This window comes from Pogoniulus pusillus, chromosome 34 (genome assembly GCF_015220805.1).
Source record: "Pogoniulus pusillus isolate bPogPus1 chromosome 34, bPogPus1.pri, whole genome shotgun sequence".
In the NCBI taxonomy this organism is placed as follows: domain Eukaryota; kingdom Metazoa; phylum Chordata; class Aves; order Piciformes; family Lybiidae; genus Pogoniulus; species Pogoniulus pusillus.
The window spans coordinates 14332576-14348468 of NC_087297.1; the positions used below are offsets into that span (position 1 = coordinate 14332576).

Here is a 15893-nt window from a genome sequence, read left to right on the forward strand (position 1 = left end):
GCACCAGGCATGGTGCAGTCAGGGAGGGCAAACCCCACTGCTTCGCTTCACCTGCTGCTCTTCCTTACCCTCCTCACTCTGTACCTTTGCCACACCTGTAGTGTGTGGAGTGTCACACTGATGCATGAGGATGTTTGCAAAGTGTAGTTCTGCTGCTACACTGCAGCAGGAGAGAGATGTGGGTTAAATACTCTTCCCTGATTTGTAGAAATGAGAGACACTTAAACGTTGAGGCTGCTCTAGAAGGAAATTAGACAAATCACAAACAGATCAACCTCCCGTGGGAGTCTTTAGAAACCAGGCTGATGGGTGACACCAGATGACAGCACTACCAACCTGATGAGTTCTCTTCCTTAGCATGGCTGTAGTCCTGGGAAGACTGCTAGACTTGTGTTCTAGCTTGCTTTATGGATGGAATCCTTCTTCAAACCACCCACGGGAGAAAAAAAATCCCCGTGAAGGATCTGCAGCAGGCAGCACTGTGAAGGAAAGCTCCTTCCATCTTGAGATGCTGCCTCAAGACACCTGTGGCCACCTGGGTTTAAACTTCTGGCTGAGTTCTGCAAAAAGCATTGCTGCTGAGAGGCCTGAGTGAGAAATGGATCAAACTGGATCACCAAATGGCAGTGTGTCTAAGGTGTCTCTTTAGCCCTGCCAGCACTGAGCAACACCAGAAAGACTTCCTCTGTCTGGACCTACAGGCTTTTCATCTGAGCACCTCTGCAGCCCTTCGCCAGGGAGGAGTTTGCTCTGGCATCTCTGTCTGGGGAGAGATGAGGATGGCAATTAAAGCTCTTCTTGCACCTGCCACACAAAGCATGGCTGTTTACCCCATGCAAAGCACTCGTGTCTGATAACACATCACACTTCTGCTGCACTCTCCTGCAGCCCTCAGAATGTCTGTGCCCTGCAGCCACAGGTGCTCAGCCCTCTCTGAGTTGATGGCAGCAGTACTTTGGAGCTGGGTTGCAGATGGGGGTGCTGAGAAAGAGGGAGGCTGAATGATTTGTCCCAGCAGGAGAAAATCTTTGGCAACTGCAAGCCCAGGCCTGGGGGCTCCTGACAGCCACCAGAGCACATATCATTGCTGAATCTGTATGAGGTTGTGGTTTTAACCTAGAAAGCCATCAGCAGTGCCCAGTCTCAACCCTGTCTGAGCACCTTCGGACTTAGGCACAGCTTCACTTCTGTAACCCCAAAGGCAGTGGCATGTTCACAGTGCAAGGCTGTGCTCAGGCTCTAGCTGCAACAGGTACATTACTTGGAACCACTGGATACTTAGTGATGACTTTTTGTAATGTCGAGGAGAAAAAGAAAACAGGAACAGTGTTTGCTGTGAGAGCCTTGGGAAGTGTCACAGAGTTGTGCCTCAGTGAGCTGTGTGAGACACAAGCTGGAAGGGGCTGAGGTTTTACTTCCATCAGCTAGCACGTACCAAAGCTGTACATACAGAACTGCTCAGAAGGGAAGGGGACTTTGAAGGAATGAGTTCTGTACAGCAGTGTGCTGTGTTGGCTCCCCAGGGAACTCCCAGGTCTTCTGCACTGGGAGTATCCTGGTGTCTGCTGGGAGGAAAGGCAGCATGAGGTGGAATATCATCCTGGAGGTCGGTGAAGCAGTAACTACTGAGTTTTTAATTTATCTGTCAGCTGCACTGGCATGAAAAGTGTCTTTCCTCCTCCCTTTCTCACCCTTAACACTGCATGATAATTATCAGGTCATTTTACCATCTGTGCCTGGGATGATATTTTGATTGTCCTCCTTCAAATCTGGCTGCCTTGAGAGCGCCAAGCTGTATGTAATTAGTGTGCTTCAGAGCCTGAATGCTGAGAAATGCTGAGAGGGCTGGAGAACGGATGGGGAAATATCCTGGCACTACAGGAGGCTGCCATTCTGTTTCTGAAGTGTTAAAAAGCCAGGGAGTAAATTCCAGATCTGGTGAAAGATGTCAGAGGCCAGAGGAGGGAAACAGGAGGAAGCCTCAGACCCCACGAGCAGGCAGCGTTAGGGCGAGTGTCTGCCGTGCTCCCGGCTCTGTGTGGCTGCAGGGCTGGACAGTCCTGCACAATAACATTCAGCCCAGCTACACGGGAGGGGGTCAGTGTTATTGTATATACCTAATCCTGTTCAGGTATATTAGGTGTCTACAGTACCTAATATAGGATCATAGAACCATATGTTTAGTTTGGAAGGGACCTCAAAGCTCAGCCAGTTCCAACCCCCTGCCATAGGCAGGGACACCTCCCACTAGAACAGGTTGTTCAAGGCCTCATCCAACCTGGCCTTGAACACCTCTAGGGAGGGAGCAGCCACAACCTCCCTGGGCAACCTGTGCCAGTGTCTCACTACCCTCACTGCAAAGAACCCTTTCCTAACATCTAGTTTCAGTCTCCTCTCTGCCAGTTCAAACCCATTCCCCCTCATCCTGGCATTCCCAGACCTTGTCAATAGTCCCTCCCCAGCCCTCCTGCAGCCCCCTTCAGATCCTGCAAGGCCACTCCAAGGTCTCCTCCAAGCCTTCTTTTCTCCAGGCTGCACAGCCCCAACTCAGCCTGTCCTCAGCAGAGCTGCTGCAGCCCTCTCAGCATCTTGGTGGCCTCCTCTGCACTGGCTCCAACACTTCCATGTCCTGCTTGTGCTGGGGGCTGCAGAACTGCACCCAGGAGTGCAGGTGGGGTGTGAGGAGAGCTGAGCCAAGGGGCAGAATGCCCTCCCTTGCCCTGCTGCCCACACTGCTCTTGTTGCAGCCCAGCACAGGGTTGCTGTCTGGGCTGCACTCACACTGCAGGCTCCTGTTGACCTTTTCATCACCCCAGACCCCCAGGTAGTTACCTGGGGTGATGAAAATCCAAACTCAATTTGGATTCAATCGCCCATTCAAGGACTCAGTTTTCAGTTCAGCTGTGTTGCTAAGCTTTAAAAGTTGTTGGGTTTGGTTTTGTTCTCCAAGTAACATCTTCATCCACATGGAAGTTGGCAGAATCCCATTTTGCATCCTGTGAGGCAGCTACCACTAGGATAAACAAATGGCTCTTGTTCCCAAGAAAATGGCAAGGAAGGCTGCATGTACTCTGGTCCAGTGTTGTCACTCTGGGTGATCTCTCTGATAGTCAGAACTAGGCTATCCATGTGCCATGGAAACTGTTTCCATAGCAAAAATCTCTTCACTCAGAGACAGCTCTCTCTGGATTAAACCCAAGGATCCAGACTGATAATCTAGAGCTTTCTGTGCAGCTGGTGACTTTAGGACCCAAGAGGAAATGGATACACAGCTGTCCGATGGCTGAACCACCTCACTGCTGCCACAGACTCTTACCCTGCCGAGCAAGGGAAGTGCCAGGATGCCTCCCTCCATGCCATGCACCCTTGGTGTTCCAAATGCCAGTGGGTGCTCTAGAAGCAGCTGCACATCCTGTTAGTGTTGTCAGTTACCTGCCAGAAGCACAGGCAGCTGATGGCATCCCTTTGCAGGACAGCTGTGAGAGTCTTCCTCTGACAACACGGAGGAGTCCTGTTCAAAACTCAGGAGGCTTTAAGCCAGAGACTATGCAGAATAAACTTCTAGAAGAGAGCTAATGGTATGGACCTGTCCAAAGTGCCTGACAGAACCTCAGCCCAACTCCAGCTGCAGCATGCAGGACTTCAGAAGACACACAGAAACCTTTCCTTGGTGAGGAACAGTCTGGCTCTGCCGTGGGGTTTCATCCTGATCTCTTTCTAACCGACACAGACTCAGGTCCAAGGTTTCACCACTTTCTGACATGCAATTTGGTTTCTGCTACTGACCCGCTCTGGGCTGACTTCACTGGGGGTTGAGCTCGGTAGAACCAGCACCGTGCCCATGCCGAATTCCATCTCACCCTTGAGGCTGTGTGTGTGTTGCAGCAGACATCCTCCCGGAAGCCCCTTGGCCATCAAGCCAGAGAAGTCCTTCAGCGCAGAGCCCTCGCCGTGTCTCGCTGTGCTCTTGCTGCCTGCCTCACAGCCCGGCAGGCACTTCTTCGCCAGGCGCTGCCTGCCCGGCGCTGTGCGCAGCCCCGCGCTGCCCTGCGCGGCGATTCCCTTCCGTCTCCTGCCACCTAGCGCCACAACCCGCGCGGCTGCGCCCCGGTGCCGGGCTCCGGCCGCTTGCCTCCGGGCACCGCCGACGCTGCAAACACGGTGGTGGTTGTTCTGCCAGCGCCCAGCGCCGCGGCGTGATAAAAACGGCTCAGGCACACGGTTTTGTGTAGGACCCAAGGGCTCTGCTGTGTCGCTCCGTTCTGATGCAGGTGCCAAACCCCTTGGGGTCCATTTGGCAGTGAAACAAGGAGCAGGTTTGCATCTCAGCCTGCACGGTTAAAGTAAATCCTATATTTAGCTTGGAAAAGACATGCAAGGTCATGGGGCCCAACCTTTAACTCAGCACTGCCAGGACACCACTGACTCATGTGCCTCAGCACCACTTCTCCGTGGCTTTGAAACCCCTCCAAGGGATGGGGACTCCACCACTGCCCTGGGCAGCCTGAGCCACAGCTTGACAACCCTTTCAGAGAAGAAGCTGTTCCTCGTGTCCAACCTAAATCTCCCCTGGGGCAACTTGAGGCCATTTCCCTTTATCCTCAGCCACTGCTCCTCACCAGCCCTTCTTCAGACCCTTCACCAGCTTGGTTGCCCTTCTCTGTACCTGCTCCAGCTCCTCAATGTCCATCTTGGAGTGACAGGCCCTAGGGCTCAAGGGGTGGCCTCACCAGTGTCAAGTACAGGGAGATGATCCCTGCCCTGCTTTTGCTGACCACACCATTATTGATCCAAGCTGGATGCTTGGCCACATCTTAGTTCTCTTCCTGTTCTTAGTTTGTCAAAAAGTAGTTTTGTTCAGCAAATATCTCTTGGGAAAATAATCTGAGTGTTCCCTGTGTCTCTCTGCCACATTCCAGATGGTCCAAAATTCCTCTGGAAAATGGATTCTGTAGTGTAGGAAATAAGCAGCAAATTGTTTTTTGAATAGCCTCTGGCAACCTGAGTGCAAAATCAAACACAAAATAAGTAGGGCAGGAGCAGTTTTCTCTTTCCCCTCACCTCAGACTGCAGGAAGTGGATCAAGCTGCTGCTATTCCATAATGTTTCTGCATGGATGGGGTTAAACCATGCTTAGGAAGAGGTGAACTGGATTGGAAAATATCCTGCCAGGATCTCAGCCTCTGCTCAGGAGCTTCACACTTTAGTTCTTGGTAGACTTAAAACCTGAAGGAACTTGTGCGGGCTTTCCAGAGGATCCAAAGGCCACACTTCATACAGTGCCTGGCACTTCCATCCTTGCCCACCTGAAACTCAACTCCCCAAACTGCTAAACCCTCTGACACAGTAAGATTTCTCTCCTTTTACGGCACAGACAAACCCAGCCTCAGCCACTGCTGACTACCCAGAAGTGAAGTGTTGAACTGTTCTCGTTGAGGTCTGCCCCTTTCCTTCTCTCCCCCCGTGCCAGATGTCCAGCTGACATGCCACTCAGCCTGGAGACAAAACCTGAGGGCCAGTGACTGATAGCTGGCAAAGCTATAAAGGACTAAGCCCAACACTGTGGGTGGGAAGTGGTGAATTTGTTCCCAGGTGCTGCTGGTGCCATCTGCCATGGGAAGGACGCAGTGCACCAGGGAGGCAAATGCAATAGGGCTGGTCTTGTTTTCTGCCACTGCCATGGAAATCAGTGGAATCCACAAGTCTTCAGGCTTTTCACTGCCCCTTTCTTCTGCTGAATCCTGCTTTTGCTCTGATTTTGCTGCTGCAAGAGATCAAACAAAACCAGCAGTCTTCCTGAGCCTAGGACTTCTTGTGCTGATGGAAGAGAAAAGGCACAAACCAGAATATCCCACCAGTGCCCGAGCAAGAGGCTCAAAGGGGAACAGAAGAGCACTTTCCTCTCTAAAGCTGACCCACTCGGTTTGATTGGATGGCCAGGGAGGGAGAACTCCCCTGCCTTCATTCTGTGCTGTTCCTAGTTGGCTCTAAAAGATGCCTGGATGAAAGAACTGAGAGCTCAAATAGACCTCTATTGAATTTGAAATTCCTTGAAGTGCATTTCTGTAGCTGTTTACTTTTAGCTGCTCCTGAAGGTTCCTCTGATGCTGATCAAAGCTGTAAAAACATCCTTGTAAATTAGAAATACTACAGCTGGCAGCTTGCTCCATAAAGACTCACACTGCAGAGCCAGGCAGCGTTGTCACCACACCTAGCTGTCCCCAAGTGTATTTTAAAATGGGCAACCCCTGGAGGTGTTCAAGCAAAGCCTGGATGGGGCTCTTAGTGCCATGGTCTGGTTGATTGGATAGGGCTGGGGCATAGGTTGGACTGGATGAACTTGGAGGTCTCTTCCAACCTGCTTGATTCTATGTCCCAAAAGCTGACTGCTGAAGGCAGCAACCAAAGAGCACTGCAAATCCTGGTCCTGGGGGTCAGTAGGGTAGAGTGCAGCCTCAGCTGGGTGGCAGCAGCGCTCTGGTGGAGCTTCTAGAGTGGATGTGCTGCTGGCAGGGGGTGGTCTGTACGCTTGGTGCTGAGCACGAATTCGGGCCGTGGGCTCAGCCTTCAGCAGCACTGCGGCAGTGGCCTCCAGGCTGTGTCAGCTCTGGGGCTGCTCATGCAGTGCCTCCCCTCAGCCCCACCACAGGCCACGGGAGCCGCGGCAGCAGCCCTCGCTGCAGCAGCCCTTAATGGGTTCAAATCCTGCCCTGGCTGTACCTGAGCTGCTGGCAGATGTCTCTCAGCTGGCCGGGACGGCACCGCGGGTGCAGGCTTCTTTGGTAGGGACAAATACAGAGTCTGTGAGCCCGGCCTGAAGCCCGGCTGTGAAGTGCGGGGCAGCTGAGCTGTGTGCTGTGCTCCCTGTCGCAGGCTCCACACCGCAGCAAGCCCTGCTGATTAACAGCGTTGTAATGGATACAAAGGCGAAGTTTTGTAGCTGAGGTTGCAACCTATGAGCTACGTTGATGTAAAAACGTCAACACCTGTAGACCTGAGCTCTAAGCTGGAATGCAAAGTCCAGACAACGCAGAGCTGGATTTATCCCAGCTGAGCTAGGGGCCAGCTCTGGACGTGCCAGTTTTGCACACCTGTATGCGCCTGAGTGCGAGCTGCTGCGCAGCCCCCGCCCAGGCTCCTCCAGCGCTGGGGCGAAGAGCCCAGCGGGTTCTGCTCGCCCTGCAGGATGCGGTTCTGGGCTGTCCTCCGAGCCGCGCCCACCAGGGGGCAGTGCACGGCAAGAGGAACCGGCGGGAGCGCACCGGGGCTGCAGGGGCTGCTGCTTGGCCGCGGCTGCTGCTCGGCCGCGGCAGGACCAGCGCAGGGGGGCAGGGGTGGCCTCCGACGGTAGCTCTGCCCCTGCTCTGCGGAGCCCAAAGCTGCACCGGCTGCGAGGGCAGCACAGGGCTGAGAAAAGAAAGCAGCTCTGGGCAGGGTTTGCAGGCCAGCAGCGGCTCCAGGGCACTGACTTGAGCTAGCTCCTGCTGAGTCCCATCCTAGACACATCACCCTCGGTAGAAAGCAGAGGATTTTCTGAGGATGGGGCTCTTCCTCCTTCACCTCCTCTTCTTCCCCCGCTCCTTTCCTCCCCCCTCTTTTTCTCCTCCTTTTCCTCCTCTTCCTCTTCCTGGCCAGTGAGCCCTGATTCTCCATCAGTGCCTGGACCATTTTTGAGCTGTGATTTTATCTTGTTGACAGGAGGTGTTTGTGTGCTGCTTGGCCACAGGCTGCAGGAGCACCTGTACAGGAAGCTTCCAGGGTTCCAAACAATGTCGTAGTGGCTGAGTGGGAATTTTTACTGTGGAAAATGAAATTGCTATTTCCACAGGAAATTCCCAATAATCCATTCCCATGGCAGCCTCATCGCAGCCCTTGGGGGTGGCCATAAATGGTCGCTGTTCCAAACCTGGCTTTTCTTCTCCTGGCTGATGTTTCAGTGCCCACAAATCTGGGTGCTGGCCCTGCAAGCAGCAAAATCCTGTGGTGCTGCTGCTGGACTCAGACTTCTGCTGGCCACGGAGTGGTAACCAGGAGGAGATGAATCCTGAGGCACCACCTGGCACTGTTTCAGGATGCGTTGCTTCTTGGCAGAAGAAACGTGCTTCAGCACCAGCACAGGCAGCAAGTCCTGCACTCTGCTCCTCAGGAGGAGTTTCTGGGTGCTGGCTGTCGTGATGGGATGAGGATGGGAACCAAAGAGTAGCCAGCAGGTGGGGGAAAGAGATTCCTCTCCAGTGTCTGGCAGGTCAGAGCTCCTGCTGAAGCACTGTGCCCAGCGTTGGGCTGCCCAGTACCAAAGAGACAGGGACACTTTGGAGTGAGCCCAGAGAGCCAGCAGGGGCTCAAGGGCTGCCAACACGGTGTGAGGGTGGGCTGAGAACCAGCTGGGTCTGCTCTACTTCTGGGAGAGCAGGTTAAGAGGATCCCCAGACGTTGACCCAACCCAGCTAAGGGCAGGCAGTGGTGGTGATGTTCCCTGCAGCTCCATAAGCAGCAAGGTGTGGAGAGCAGGATCCAGGAGCTTCTCAGAGCTGCACAGTGGAGGGGTGAGGGGACACACAAAGAAGCTGCAGCATGGAAAATGCTGACTCTGCAAGAGGGAAATCTCCATGGCACCACGGAAACACTGGGGCAGGCTGCTCACAGGAGCAGATGTTAAACTCAGCTGTGCAGCCTGTTTAGCTAATATCAAGAGACACCAGTTTGGGGCCATCAGCCTAGGAGGAAAGCTGTGATTATTGATCATTGATGGGCTGCCCTCAGTGCAACTGAGTCTTGTTGCCATGAGTGAACAAACTGGGGAGAGAAACCTGAGGAAACTTTGGAGTTTGGTCAGCATGGTTTGGCTGCAAGGCCTAGAAGCAGAGGCTGTGATCAGGCAGAAGCAGAGCAATAGTGAATCTTTCCCCCTTTCTGCTGTGTGAAATTAGTTTTCTATTTCCAGCTGAAATCTTCATTTTTCTAAGTAGATTGTCATGGTTTAGGTGATAAATCAAAATGGTAGTGTTAAGGAAACAAAGCCCTGGAAGATGGAGGAGCTGAATGAAGAAAGTTTGTCTTTCTCTGTTCTATCAGTCTTGCCTGAAGGAAATTTGTAGTGGTCTGCTTGACATTTTGAAGCTCACTGGGGGCAAATGATGTGAATATATTGATGAAGTCATCTGTGTTATGATGGGAATGAAAGGGAAGGTTAGAAATGAAGTGACTCAGAGCAAAATGCCATGCTCTAAAGTACTCTGCAGGCATTGAAGATCAGTGTGTAACCCTTTCATCACAGACCCACAGAATGGTAGGGGCTGGAAGGGACCTCTGGAGATCATCCTGTCCACACCCCCTGCCCAAGCAGGATCACCCGGGGCAGGGCACACAGGAACACATCCGGGTGGGTTTGGAAAGTCTCCAGAGAAGGAGGCTCCACAGCCTTTTTGGGCAGCCTGCTCCAGGGCTCTGGCACCCTCACAGTGAAAAAGTTTTCCCTTCTGCTCCTGAGGCACCTCCTCTGCTCCGGCTTGCCCCCAGTGTCCCTTGTCCTGTCCTTGGCCATCTCTGAGCAGAGCCTGGCTCTGCCCTCCCAACGCTGCCCTGAGCATCTTTAGCAGCAGCAATGAGGGCAGCCCTCAGGCTCCTCTGCTCCAGGCTGGTGGCTGAAGAGCTGAGAGTGCTTTTGAAGGGAGCTGGATGGTGTTTAGATGTTATTTATGTTTTGGCAGTGATTTTTGGATTTACTCTTTTTCTGTCCTCCTCCTGCCTTCCCAAAGAGGAGAAGTCTTAAAGATGTGCTGTAAAATAGCAACATTTCTGCCTCCAAAGAACTTCTGCAACTCATGGTGGTGTGTTTGTGCTTTCTCCTGCACAAAGCTGAAGTAAGTGGTGGTGGTTCCAGCAGGGTTTGGCTGCTAGTCCATGCCTCACCTGAGTCTCTAATGACCAGGGACAGCCATGGACTTAGGGTGGCTTATATCAGCTGGGGCCTGCCCTCGTGTCCTGTTGTTTCCTGGTTAAAGCTGCAGAGCCTCAACTTGTTACACAGAGAACATAAAAGTCATGGCTGGGCTGTGAAGTATCTTGCTATGAGGCATAAGTTACTGCCGTGGTCAGCTCACTGCTCAGGCTCTTGTAAATCCTGCTTTTACAGAAGGATTCAGCCCTTTATACAGACACTTTCTAGCAAGGAGTGCTGCAGTCCTGAGCTGTCCTTGGTTGAGCTCCCTGGGCACGTCCAGCCTCACTCCACTCTGCTGGTAACAGCCTCTCATAGAAGAATGTTTCAAGGATTCATTTTGGCAGAAGCTTCATCTTCTGACAGAACCAATCCTGCCTGGGGAAGAACCCTCGGAGATCTCTGTGGAGCAGTTATTGTTCTCTCAGCTCCTTTCCCAGGCAAATATGTCAGCCATCAGAGAATTCCCTTCGACTCAGCAGTGAGATTAAAGTTTCTCTGTTCTGGATGGATAGGCCTTGCTAAAACACCTAATTCAGAGTGACTTCAGATCAGCGCTGCCTCTGCTCTCGTACTTTCTGAAGGGCTGGAAGTGCAAAATATCTGCTTGGGGAATCATCAGCATCCCATCTCTGGAGTCTGATGGCAGTTTGTTTGTGCTTGCAACCTCTCAGCTGGTTTTTATTATCTGTGCAGGTCGTTGCATGGCAGGAGAAAGGAGGAGGGAAAAGCAGCGTAGCTGCCATGTACCTTAGAGCACATCTGAACTGGCGCAGTCTTTGCTCTTCCCGTGCCAGAGACAAGGAGACATGGTGCAGGCATGGGGGACTGAAACCAGAATGGAAATCTGGAGGCCAGGTCTGTGCTGGGCTCACCAGTGTGACTCGTGTCCTGCTTACCCAGATGTATGCCTTGCTCTGGGACATCTGCTTTACGTTACCTCTCCTGCTCCCCACCCTCTCTCAAACACCCTTTGAGCAGGAAAAGTAATTTCTGACAAAGCAGGAACCAAAGGCTGGGCTGGGTTTGGGTTGTTTTTTGTTTGTCTTGGGCTTTCAGTTCTCTGCTATCTGAAGCTCCTACATTGCTTTATCTGGCAAAGCAAGCATGACAGAGTTTTGAACCTAATTAATAGTCCTGCTTAAATGATGAAAATCTTAAATTGATCTTAAATATTGGCAGTACCTTATAGAATATGTCCAGGGACTGGAGACCAGCAGTCACTTTCACACTGCAAAGAAATGGAATAAACAAGGGGGCTACAAAAAGCCAGGAAGGGACTTTTGACAATGGCTCGTTGTGATAGGATGAAAGGGAATGGATTGAAGCTTGAGGAGGGCAGATTTAGACTGGAAATTAGGAAGAAATTCTTTCCAGTGAGGACAGGGAGACTCTGGAACAGGTTGTGGATGCTCCCTCCTTGGAGATGTTCAAGGCCAGGCTGGATGAGGCCTTTTCTTTCTCCCCCCACCCCCAATTTTGGTGCAGTAAAAACTCCAATTGGAGCACTTCAGCTTTTTCCTGAAAACAGGGGCAAAAAGTCACCTGTCCTGGTCTGAGTACTCAAAACAGGCTGTCAGAAAAAGGTGCCCACAGTATGCCTGCTGCTGAGCTTTGCCTGTCACTGCACCTCTGCTGTGGGCTTTGGGTTCCGTGGCCTGAGTCACAGAGATCTCTTCAGTGCTGCCAGTTATGCTCCTGCTGGCTCAGATGGAGCTGCCCGAGTGAGGGAGCAAGGACTGGCTCTGTGAGGACAGAAAGTGTCAGCTGAGACAAGGATCACTTTGGCTTGGAAGTCCTCTGGTGACAGCTGACAATGAAGGGAAGGGATTCTCACTGCTGTGCATGATGGGGCAGAAAGGACAGTAAGCTGCTGCTGCTCCTGCCTCTCCTAAGTCTGGGAACATGGCACAGGGTTGAAGCCAAGAGCCAAGGGGAGCGTCCTGGGTCAGCTACCAGCTGCCCTGCTGCCACTCTCCTAGCATGAGAAGGCTCTTGCTGATAGGCTGGACTGGATGATCTTGGAGGTCTCTTCCAACCTGGTTGATTCTATGGAGACTTGGCTAGGCAGAGGCTGTGACTGCTTGGGAAATGGCACCAGCATGCATTTAGGAGCGGGGAAGTGGTAGCTTGGTGCTCTCCTTCAGTGCTGTTGGACCCACTTGCTGATTGTTACTTGAGTAAACTTCATGGGGTTCACTTCATCTCCTCCACAGGATCAGGGCAGATGCTGCAGAGCCTTGGGCCTTTGGCTCTGTACCCCACTAGTGAAGCCCACCTGAACAGGTGAGGAAGGTTCTGGCTGATGATCAGACAGGTCTACTTCAAATGGGTTTCCTCAGGAAACAAGCTTCGGGGTTGGGACTGTGCAGGCTTACCTGCCTCAGGCTGTTTTGAACCTGTCAGTCCATTTGACCCAGGCTTGGCAGGTGTCAAGTTCTGCTTTTAACAAACGTCAGTGGTTGTGGTTGGAATGGGAGCCCCAAACTAGCATCCCTTGGAGGCAACAGCTACACTTTAAGGTCCATGGGCAAGCTTGCAGGCTAGTCTGCAGCAGCATAAATGGCTGAGTAGGTTATGTGTAGCAGAACCAGTGACAGCAACTGCTGCTTGATGCCTGAGTCTGATCTGAGGAGCTGTGTTTGAGAAGGGGAGAGGACAGGAGGCAGAATGCATTCAGAGAATGCTTTTTCCAAGGAAAACAAACCAACCAAACACACAACCCCCCCTTATTTTGGAAGAACTTTTCTGTCCCTGCTGCAGAATGCACTGCTTGTAGCTGCTGGGCACACACTTAGCCCTGGGTGTGAAAGCTGGGCACCCACGGCAGCTTGCCCAGGATCACAATGTTCTGAGTGGGCTTGGAAGCTCTTCTCCAGGCTCACCAGCCCCAGGACTCTAAGCCTTTGCTCCTCACAGAGGTGCTTTAGCCTCTCAGCATACTCAGAGCCTCTGCAGGACTCTCTCCAGTAGTTCCTCGTCTCAAACTGGAAAGCGTAGAGCTGAACCCAGTACTCCAGCTGTGGCCTGACTGGGGCAGAGCAGAGGGGGAGGAGAGCCTCCCTTGGCCTGCTGGCCACTCTCCTTGATATTTAGCGATGATCAAACGCAAAGCCAGCCCCGTGCGGACTCGCCGGCAGGGCTCAGACCCCAGCCCGCTGCCAGCCGCGGAGCGGTGGCTGCTCCCCAGCCCAGCCGCTGGCACCCCGCTCCCCACAGCCGCTTCCTTTCCCTTTCCCGAGGGCTGGCGGCCGGGGGGGGAAGGGGGTTGCAGTCACATGGATGCAAAGCTTTTGATTAATGTCCAAGTCCGGGCTGCCGCGGAGCCTTTCCAGCCTCTCCGCTAAGAGGGCGAGCTGGGAACCAGTGACCGCTCGCTTCCTCCGGGCCCTGGCCCCTTCCTGACGGGAAAGGCGCCCGCCCGGGGGGGCTGCCCTGCGGGGCCGGCGGAGCGGGAGCCGAGGCTGCTGCTCGGCCGGGGAGCCCCCGGCGCCCGGCCCCGCGATGTGACTTGAAGCGGCTCTTTTGTTGTCCTCGTCCGCAGCCGAGGCGCCGGGCCGGGGGCAGCGCTCCCCTCCTGCTCCACCATGACGGAGGAAAGCAAGGGCGAAGGCAGGGGGGAGAGCGGCAAGGACCTGGAGAAGCAGCTTCGCCTGCGGGTCTGCGTCCTCACCGAGCTGCTGAAGACCGAGCGGGACTACGTGGGCACGCTGGAGTTCCTGGTGTCGGTGAGCGGGGGGCGCCCAGCCGCCGGGGGCTTGCCTCCTCCGCTCCGCTCCGCAGCCGATGCTGCCGGGACACCGAGAGCGGCGCCGGCGGTTTCTTGCCCTCGGCTCCGCTTGGAAGGGAGGAACGGGGCTTGGAATGGCTGGGGAGGGTCGTGTGTGCCCCCCTCGGAGATGCTGTCACTTTGGGCGCGGACGATGTCACTTCGCCGGGCTCGGGAGCTGAAGGGGTGCTGAGTCTGGGCTCGGGTTTGCCTTGCTGGGGTTGTGTTCATCAGGGGCTGGCAGTGCCCTTGCTGGCGAGAGCCCTGGGAGCCGTGCAGGGCTGGGGCTGTGCAGCAGCTGCTGGGCATTAGAGCCACATGTGGCATCCGCCCCTGTCCTGGGCTGCAGCAGTTCAACCTTCCTCCTCTATCGCTTGGTAGCAGTGTTTGTGCCAGGCAGTACCCTGATCGGAGAAGCTCTCTCGAAATCCCCAATGACAAATCCCTGCACAGCAGGCAAGGGTTCACCCTCTGTGCATAGTCTTGGTGGCATCACTTTAGGACTCTGTTGCTAGAAGTGTGTCCAGATGGCATAGAATCCCATCATGGTTGGTGGGAGGAAGGGACCTTTGGAGATCATCCACTCCAACCTCCCTGCTCAAGCAGGGCCACCCACAGCAGCTTGCCCAGGACCACAACGGCCAGCTGGGGCTGGAAGATCTCCAGAGAAGGAGACTCCACAACCTCTCTGAGCAGCCTGCTCCAGGGCTCCAGCAGCCTCACACCTGATAAGTTTCTTCTCTTGTTTAGATGAAACCTCCGGGGTTCCAGTTTGTGCCCATTGCGCCTTGTTCTTTTTGTGGGCACCACTGGAAAGAGTCTGGCCCCATCCTTTTGCCCCCCCCCCCCCCTTTACTATTGATGAGCATTGATAAGCTGCTGAAGCTTGCAGAAGATTCCCCAGTAGCTCCCTCATGCCTTTTCTGTCTTCCCTTGGCCCACTGAAGAGGGGAAATCCTTCAAACTGCAAACTTCCTGCCTCGCTGCCTTCAGATCTGAACTTTCTGCTTATTATCATGGAAGAGGAAATTCTCAGCTCGCTGTGACAGGGAGCATAAAAGCCCAGGCTCTGGAGTGAAATCAGATCTGCAGAGTAACTTGTTTTCTGCATCTGGTTAGCCTCAGCAGAACCATGGAGAAAGCTAAACGGTCCAGTCTGCTTTGTTTCATTGAAGAGGAGTTTGAGGAAGTGGCTGTACAAGTTCTACAAACTCTTTCCATCTAACACAAAGGTTTTTACCTCTTGCAAGAGGCATCTGTTGTTAAGGGACTGTTCTTTAAGTTCAGGCTCAGCCCTGCTGTGTCCTTCCAGCAACTCTGAGGAATTCTGGAGCGTACAGTTGAAGACACAACAGGTCGGTGTTGAAGTGCTCTGCTCCTACAGGACAGGCTCTGCACAGATTTCAAGCTGCATCTGAGTAAAGATCCACGAAGAAGCCTTTGTGCAGTGTAGATCGAGTTGAGGGAAATCCTATGGGGAAAGGGAGGAGAGCTTCAGGCAAATCCCTGCTCCTGAGCGAAGGCTCTCATCATAGTGCTTGTGAAAAGTGCCAGGTGGGAGACGCAGACCCTTCACAGGGGAAAATGCACCTCAGCCTGGCTTCGAGGACCTGAGTGCTGAGCTGTCCCTTGGCCTACCTGCTGGGACTGCTGCTGAGGGCAGCAGTGGTGGTGGATTTGTGGCCAGCCTGAAGACTTCTGTGATGCTTTCCTAAGGAGGAAGTGACTTTGTGTGTCAGCATGGGAGATGCTTTGCTGAGTGCCCTACACCAGGAGCATGTCTGTTGTGTGGTTTGCTTAGGTGTTTGAGCTGACATCAGAATTAAAGAGCAGCTCACAGGATGCATTGCTGGTTGCTTACTGAAGCATTTCTGTTCCCTGCTCCTCTGTGGGTCTTCGTCCTCCTGTTAGCAGCGTAGTGAGAAGCAGCTTGGTTTGTGTATTGTCAAAAGCCTTTATGGCCATTAAGTGCAAAGCAGAGGGTTTAACATTGATTGTTTCATTAGGTGGCTGTAGCTGAGTAGTCATCACCGTGTACATTCCTTCACCTCTCCTTTCTGGCTTTAGGCTGTGTAAATTGTTGGTTTAAATCTGCAGCTCAGATCTGAGTGGAAAGGTCTGATTGTATTTATGTGATTCCTTTGGCTCTCCTCATCTTCAGTGAGAAACTCCAGCAGTGAGTGT

At 53.3% G+C, this 15893-nt stretch overlaps 1 protein-coding gene across 2 annotated transcripts in view; it reads left to right on the forward strand.

Moving 5' to 3' along the window:
* PREX2 (phosphatidylinositol-3,4,5-trisphosphate dependent Rac exchange factor 2) overlaps nucleotides 1-15893 on the forward strand; it is a 107676-nt gene that overhangs the window by 1847 nt on the left and 89936 nt on the right. Inside the window, exon 2 of one of the 2 annotated variants that reach the window (XM_064170492.1) lies at nucleotides 13485-13668. The exons of the other annotated variant lie outside the window; for it this stretch is intronic. Coding sequence (XP_064026562.1) covers nucleotides 13528-13668 — 141 coding nt within the window. The 5' untranslated portion in view covers nucleotides 13485-13527. The remainder of the gene's footprint in view (nucleotides 1-13484; nucleotides 13669-15893) is intronic. 2 annotated transcript variants of the gene reach the window in all.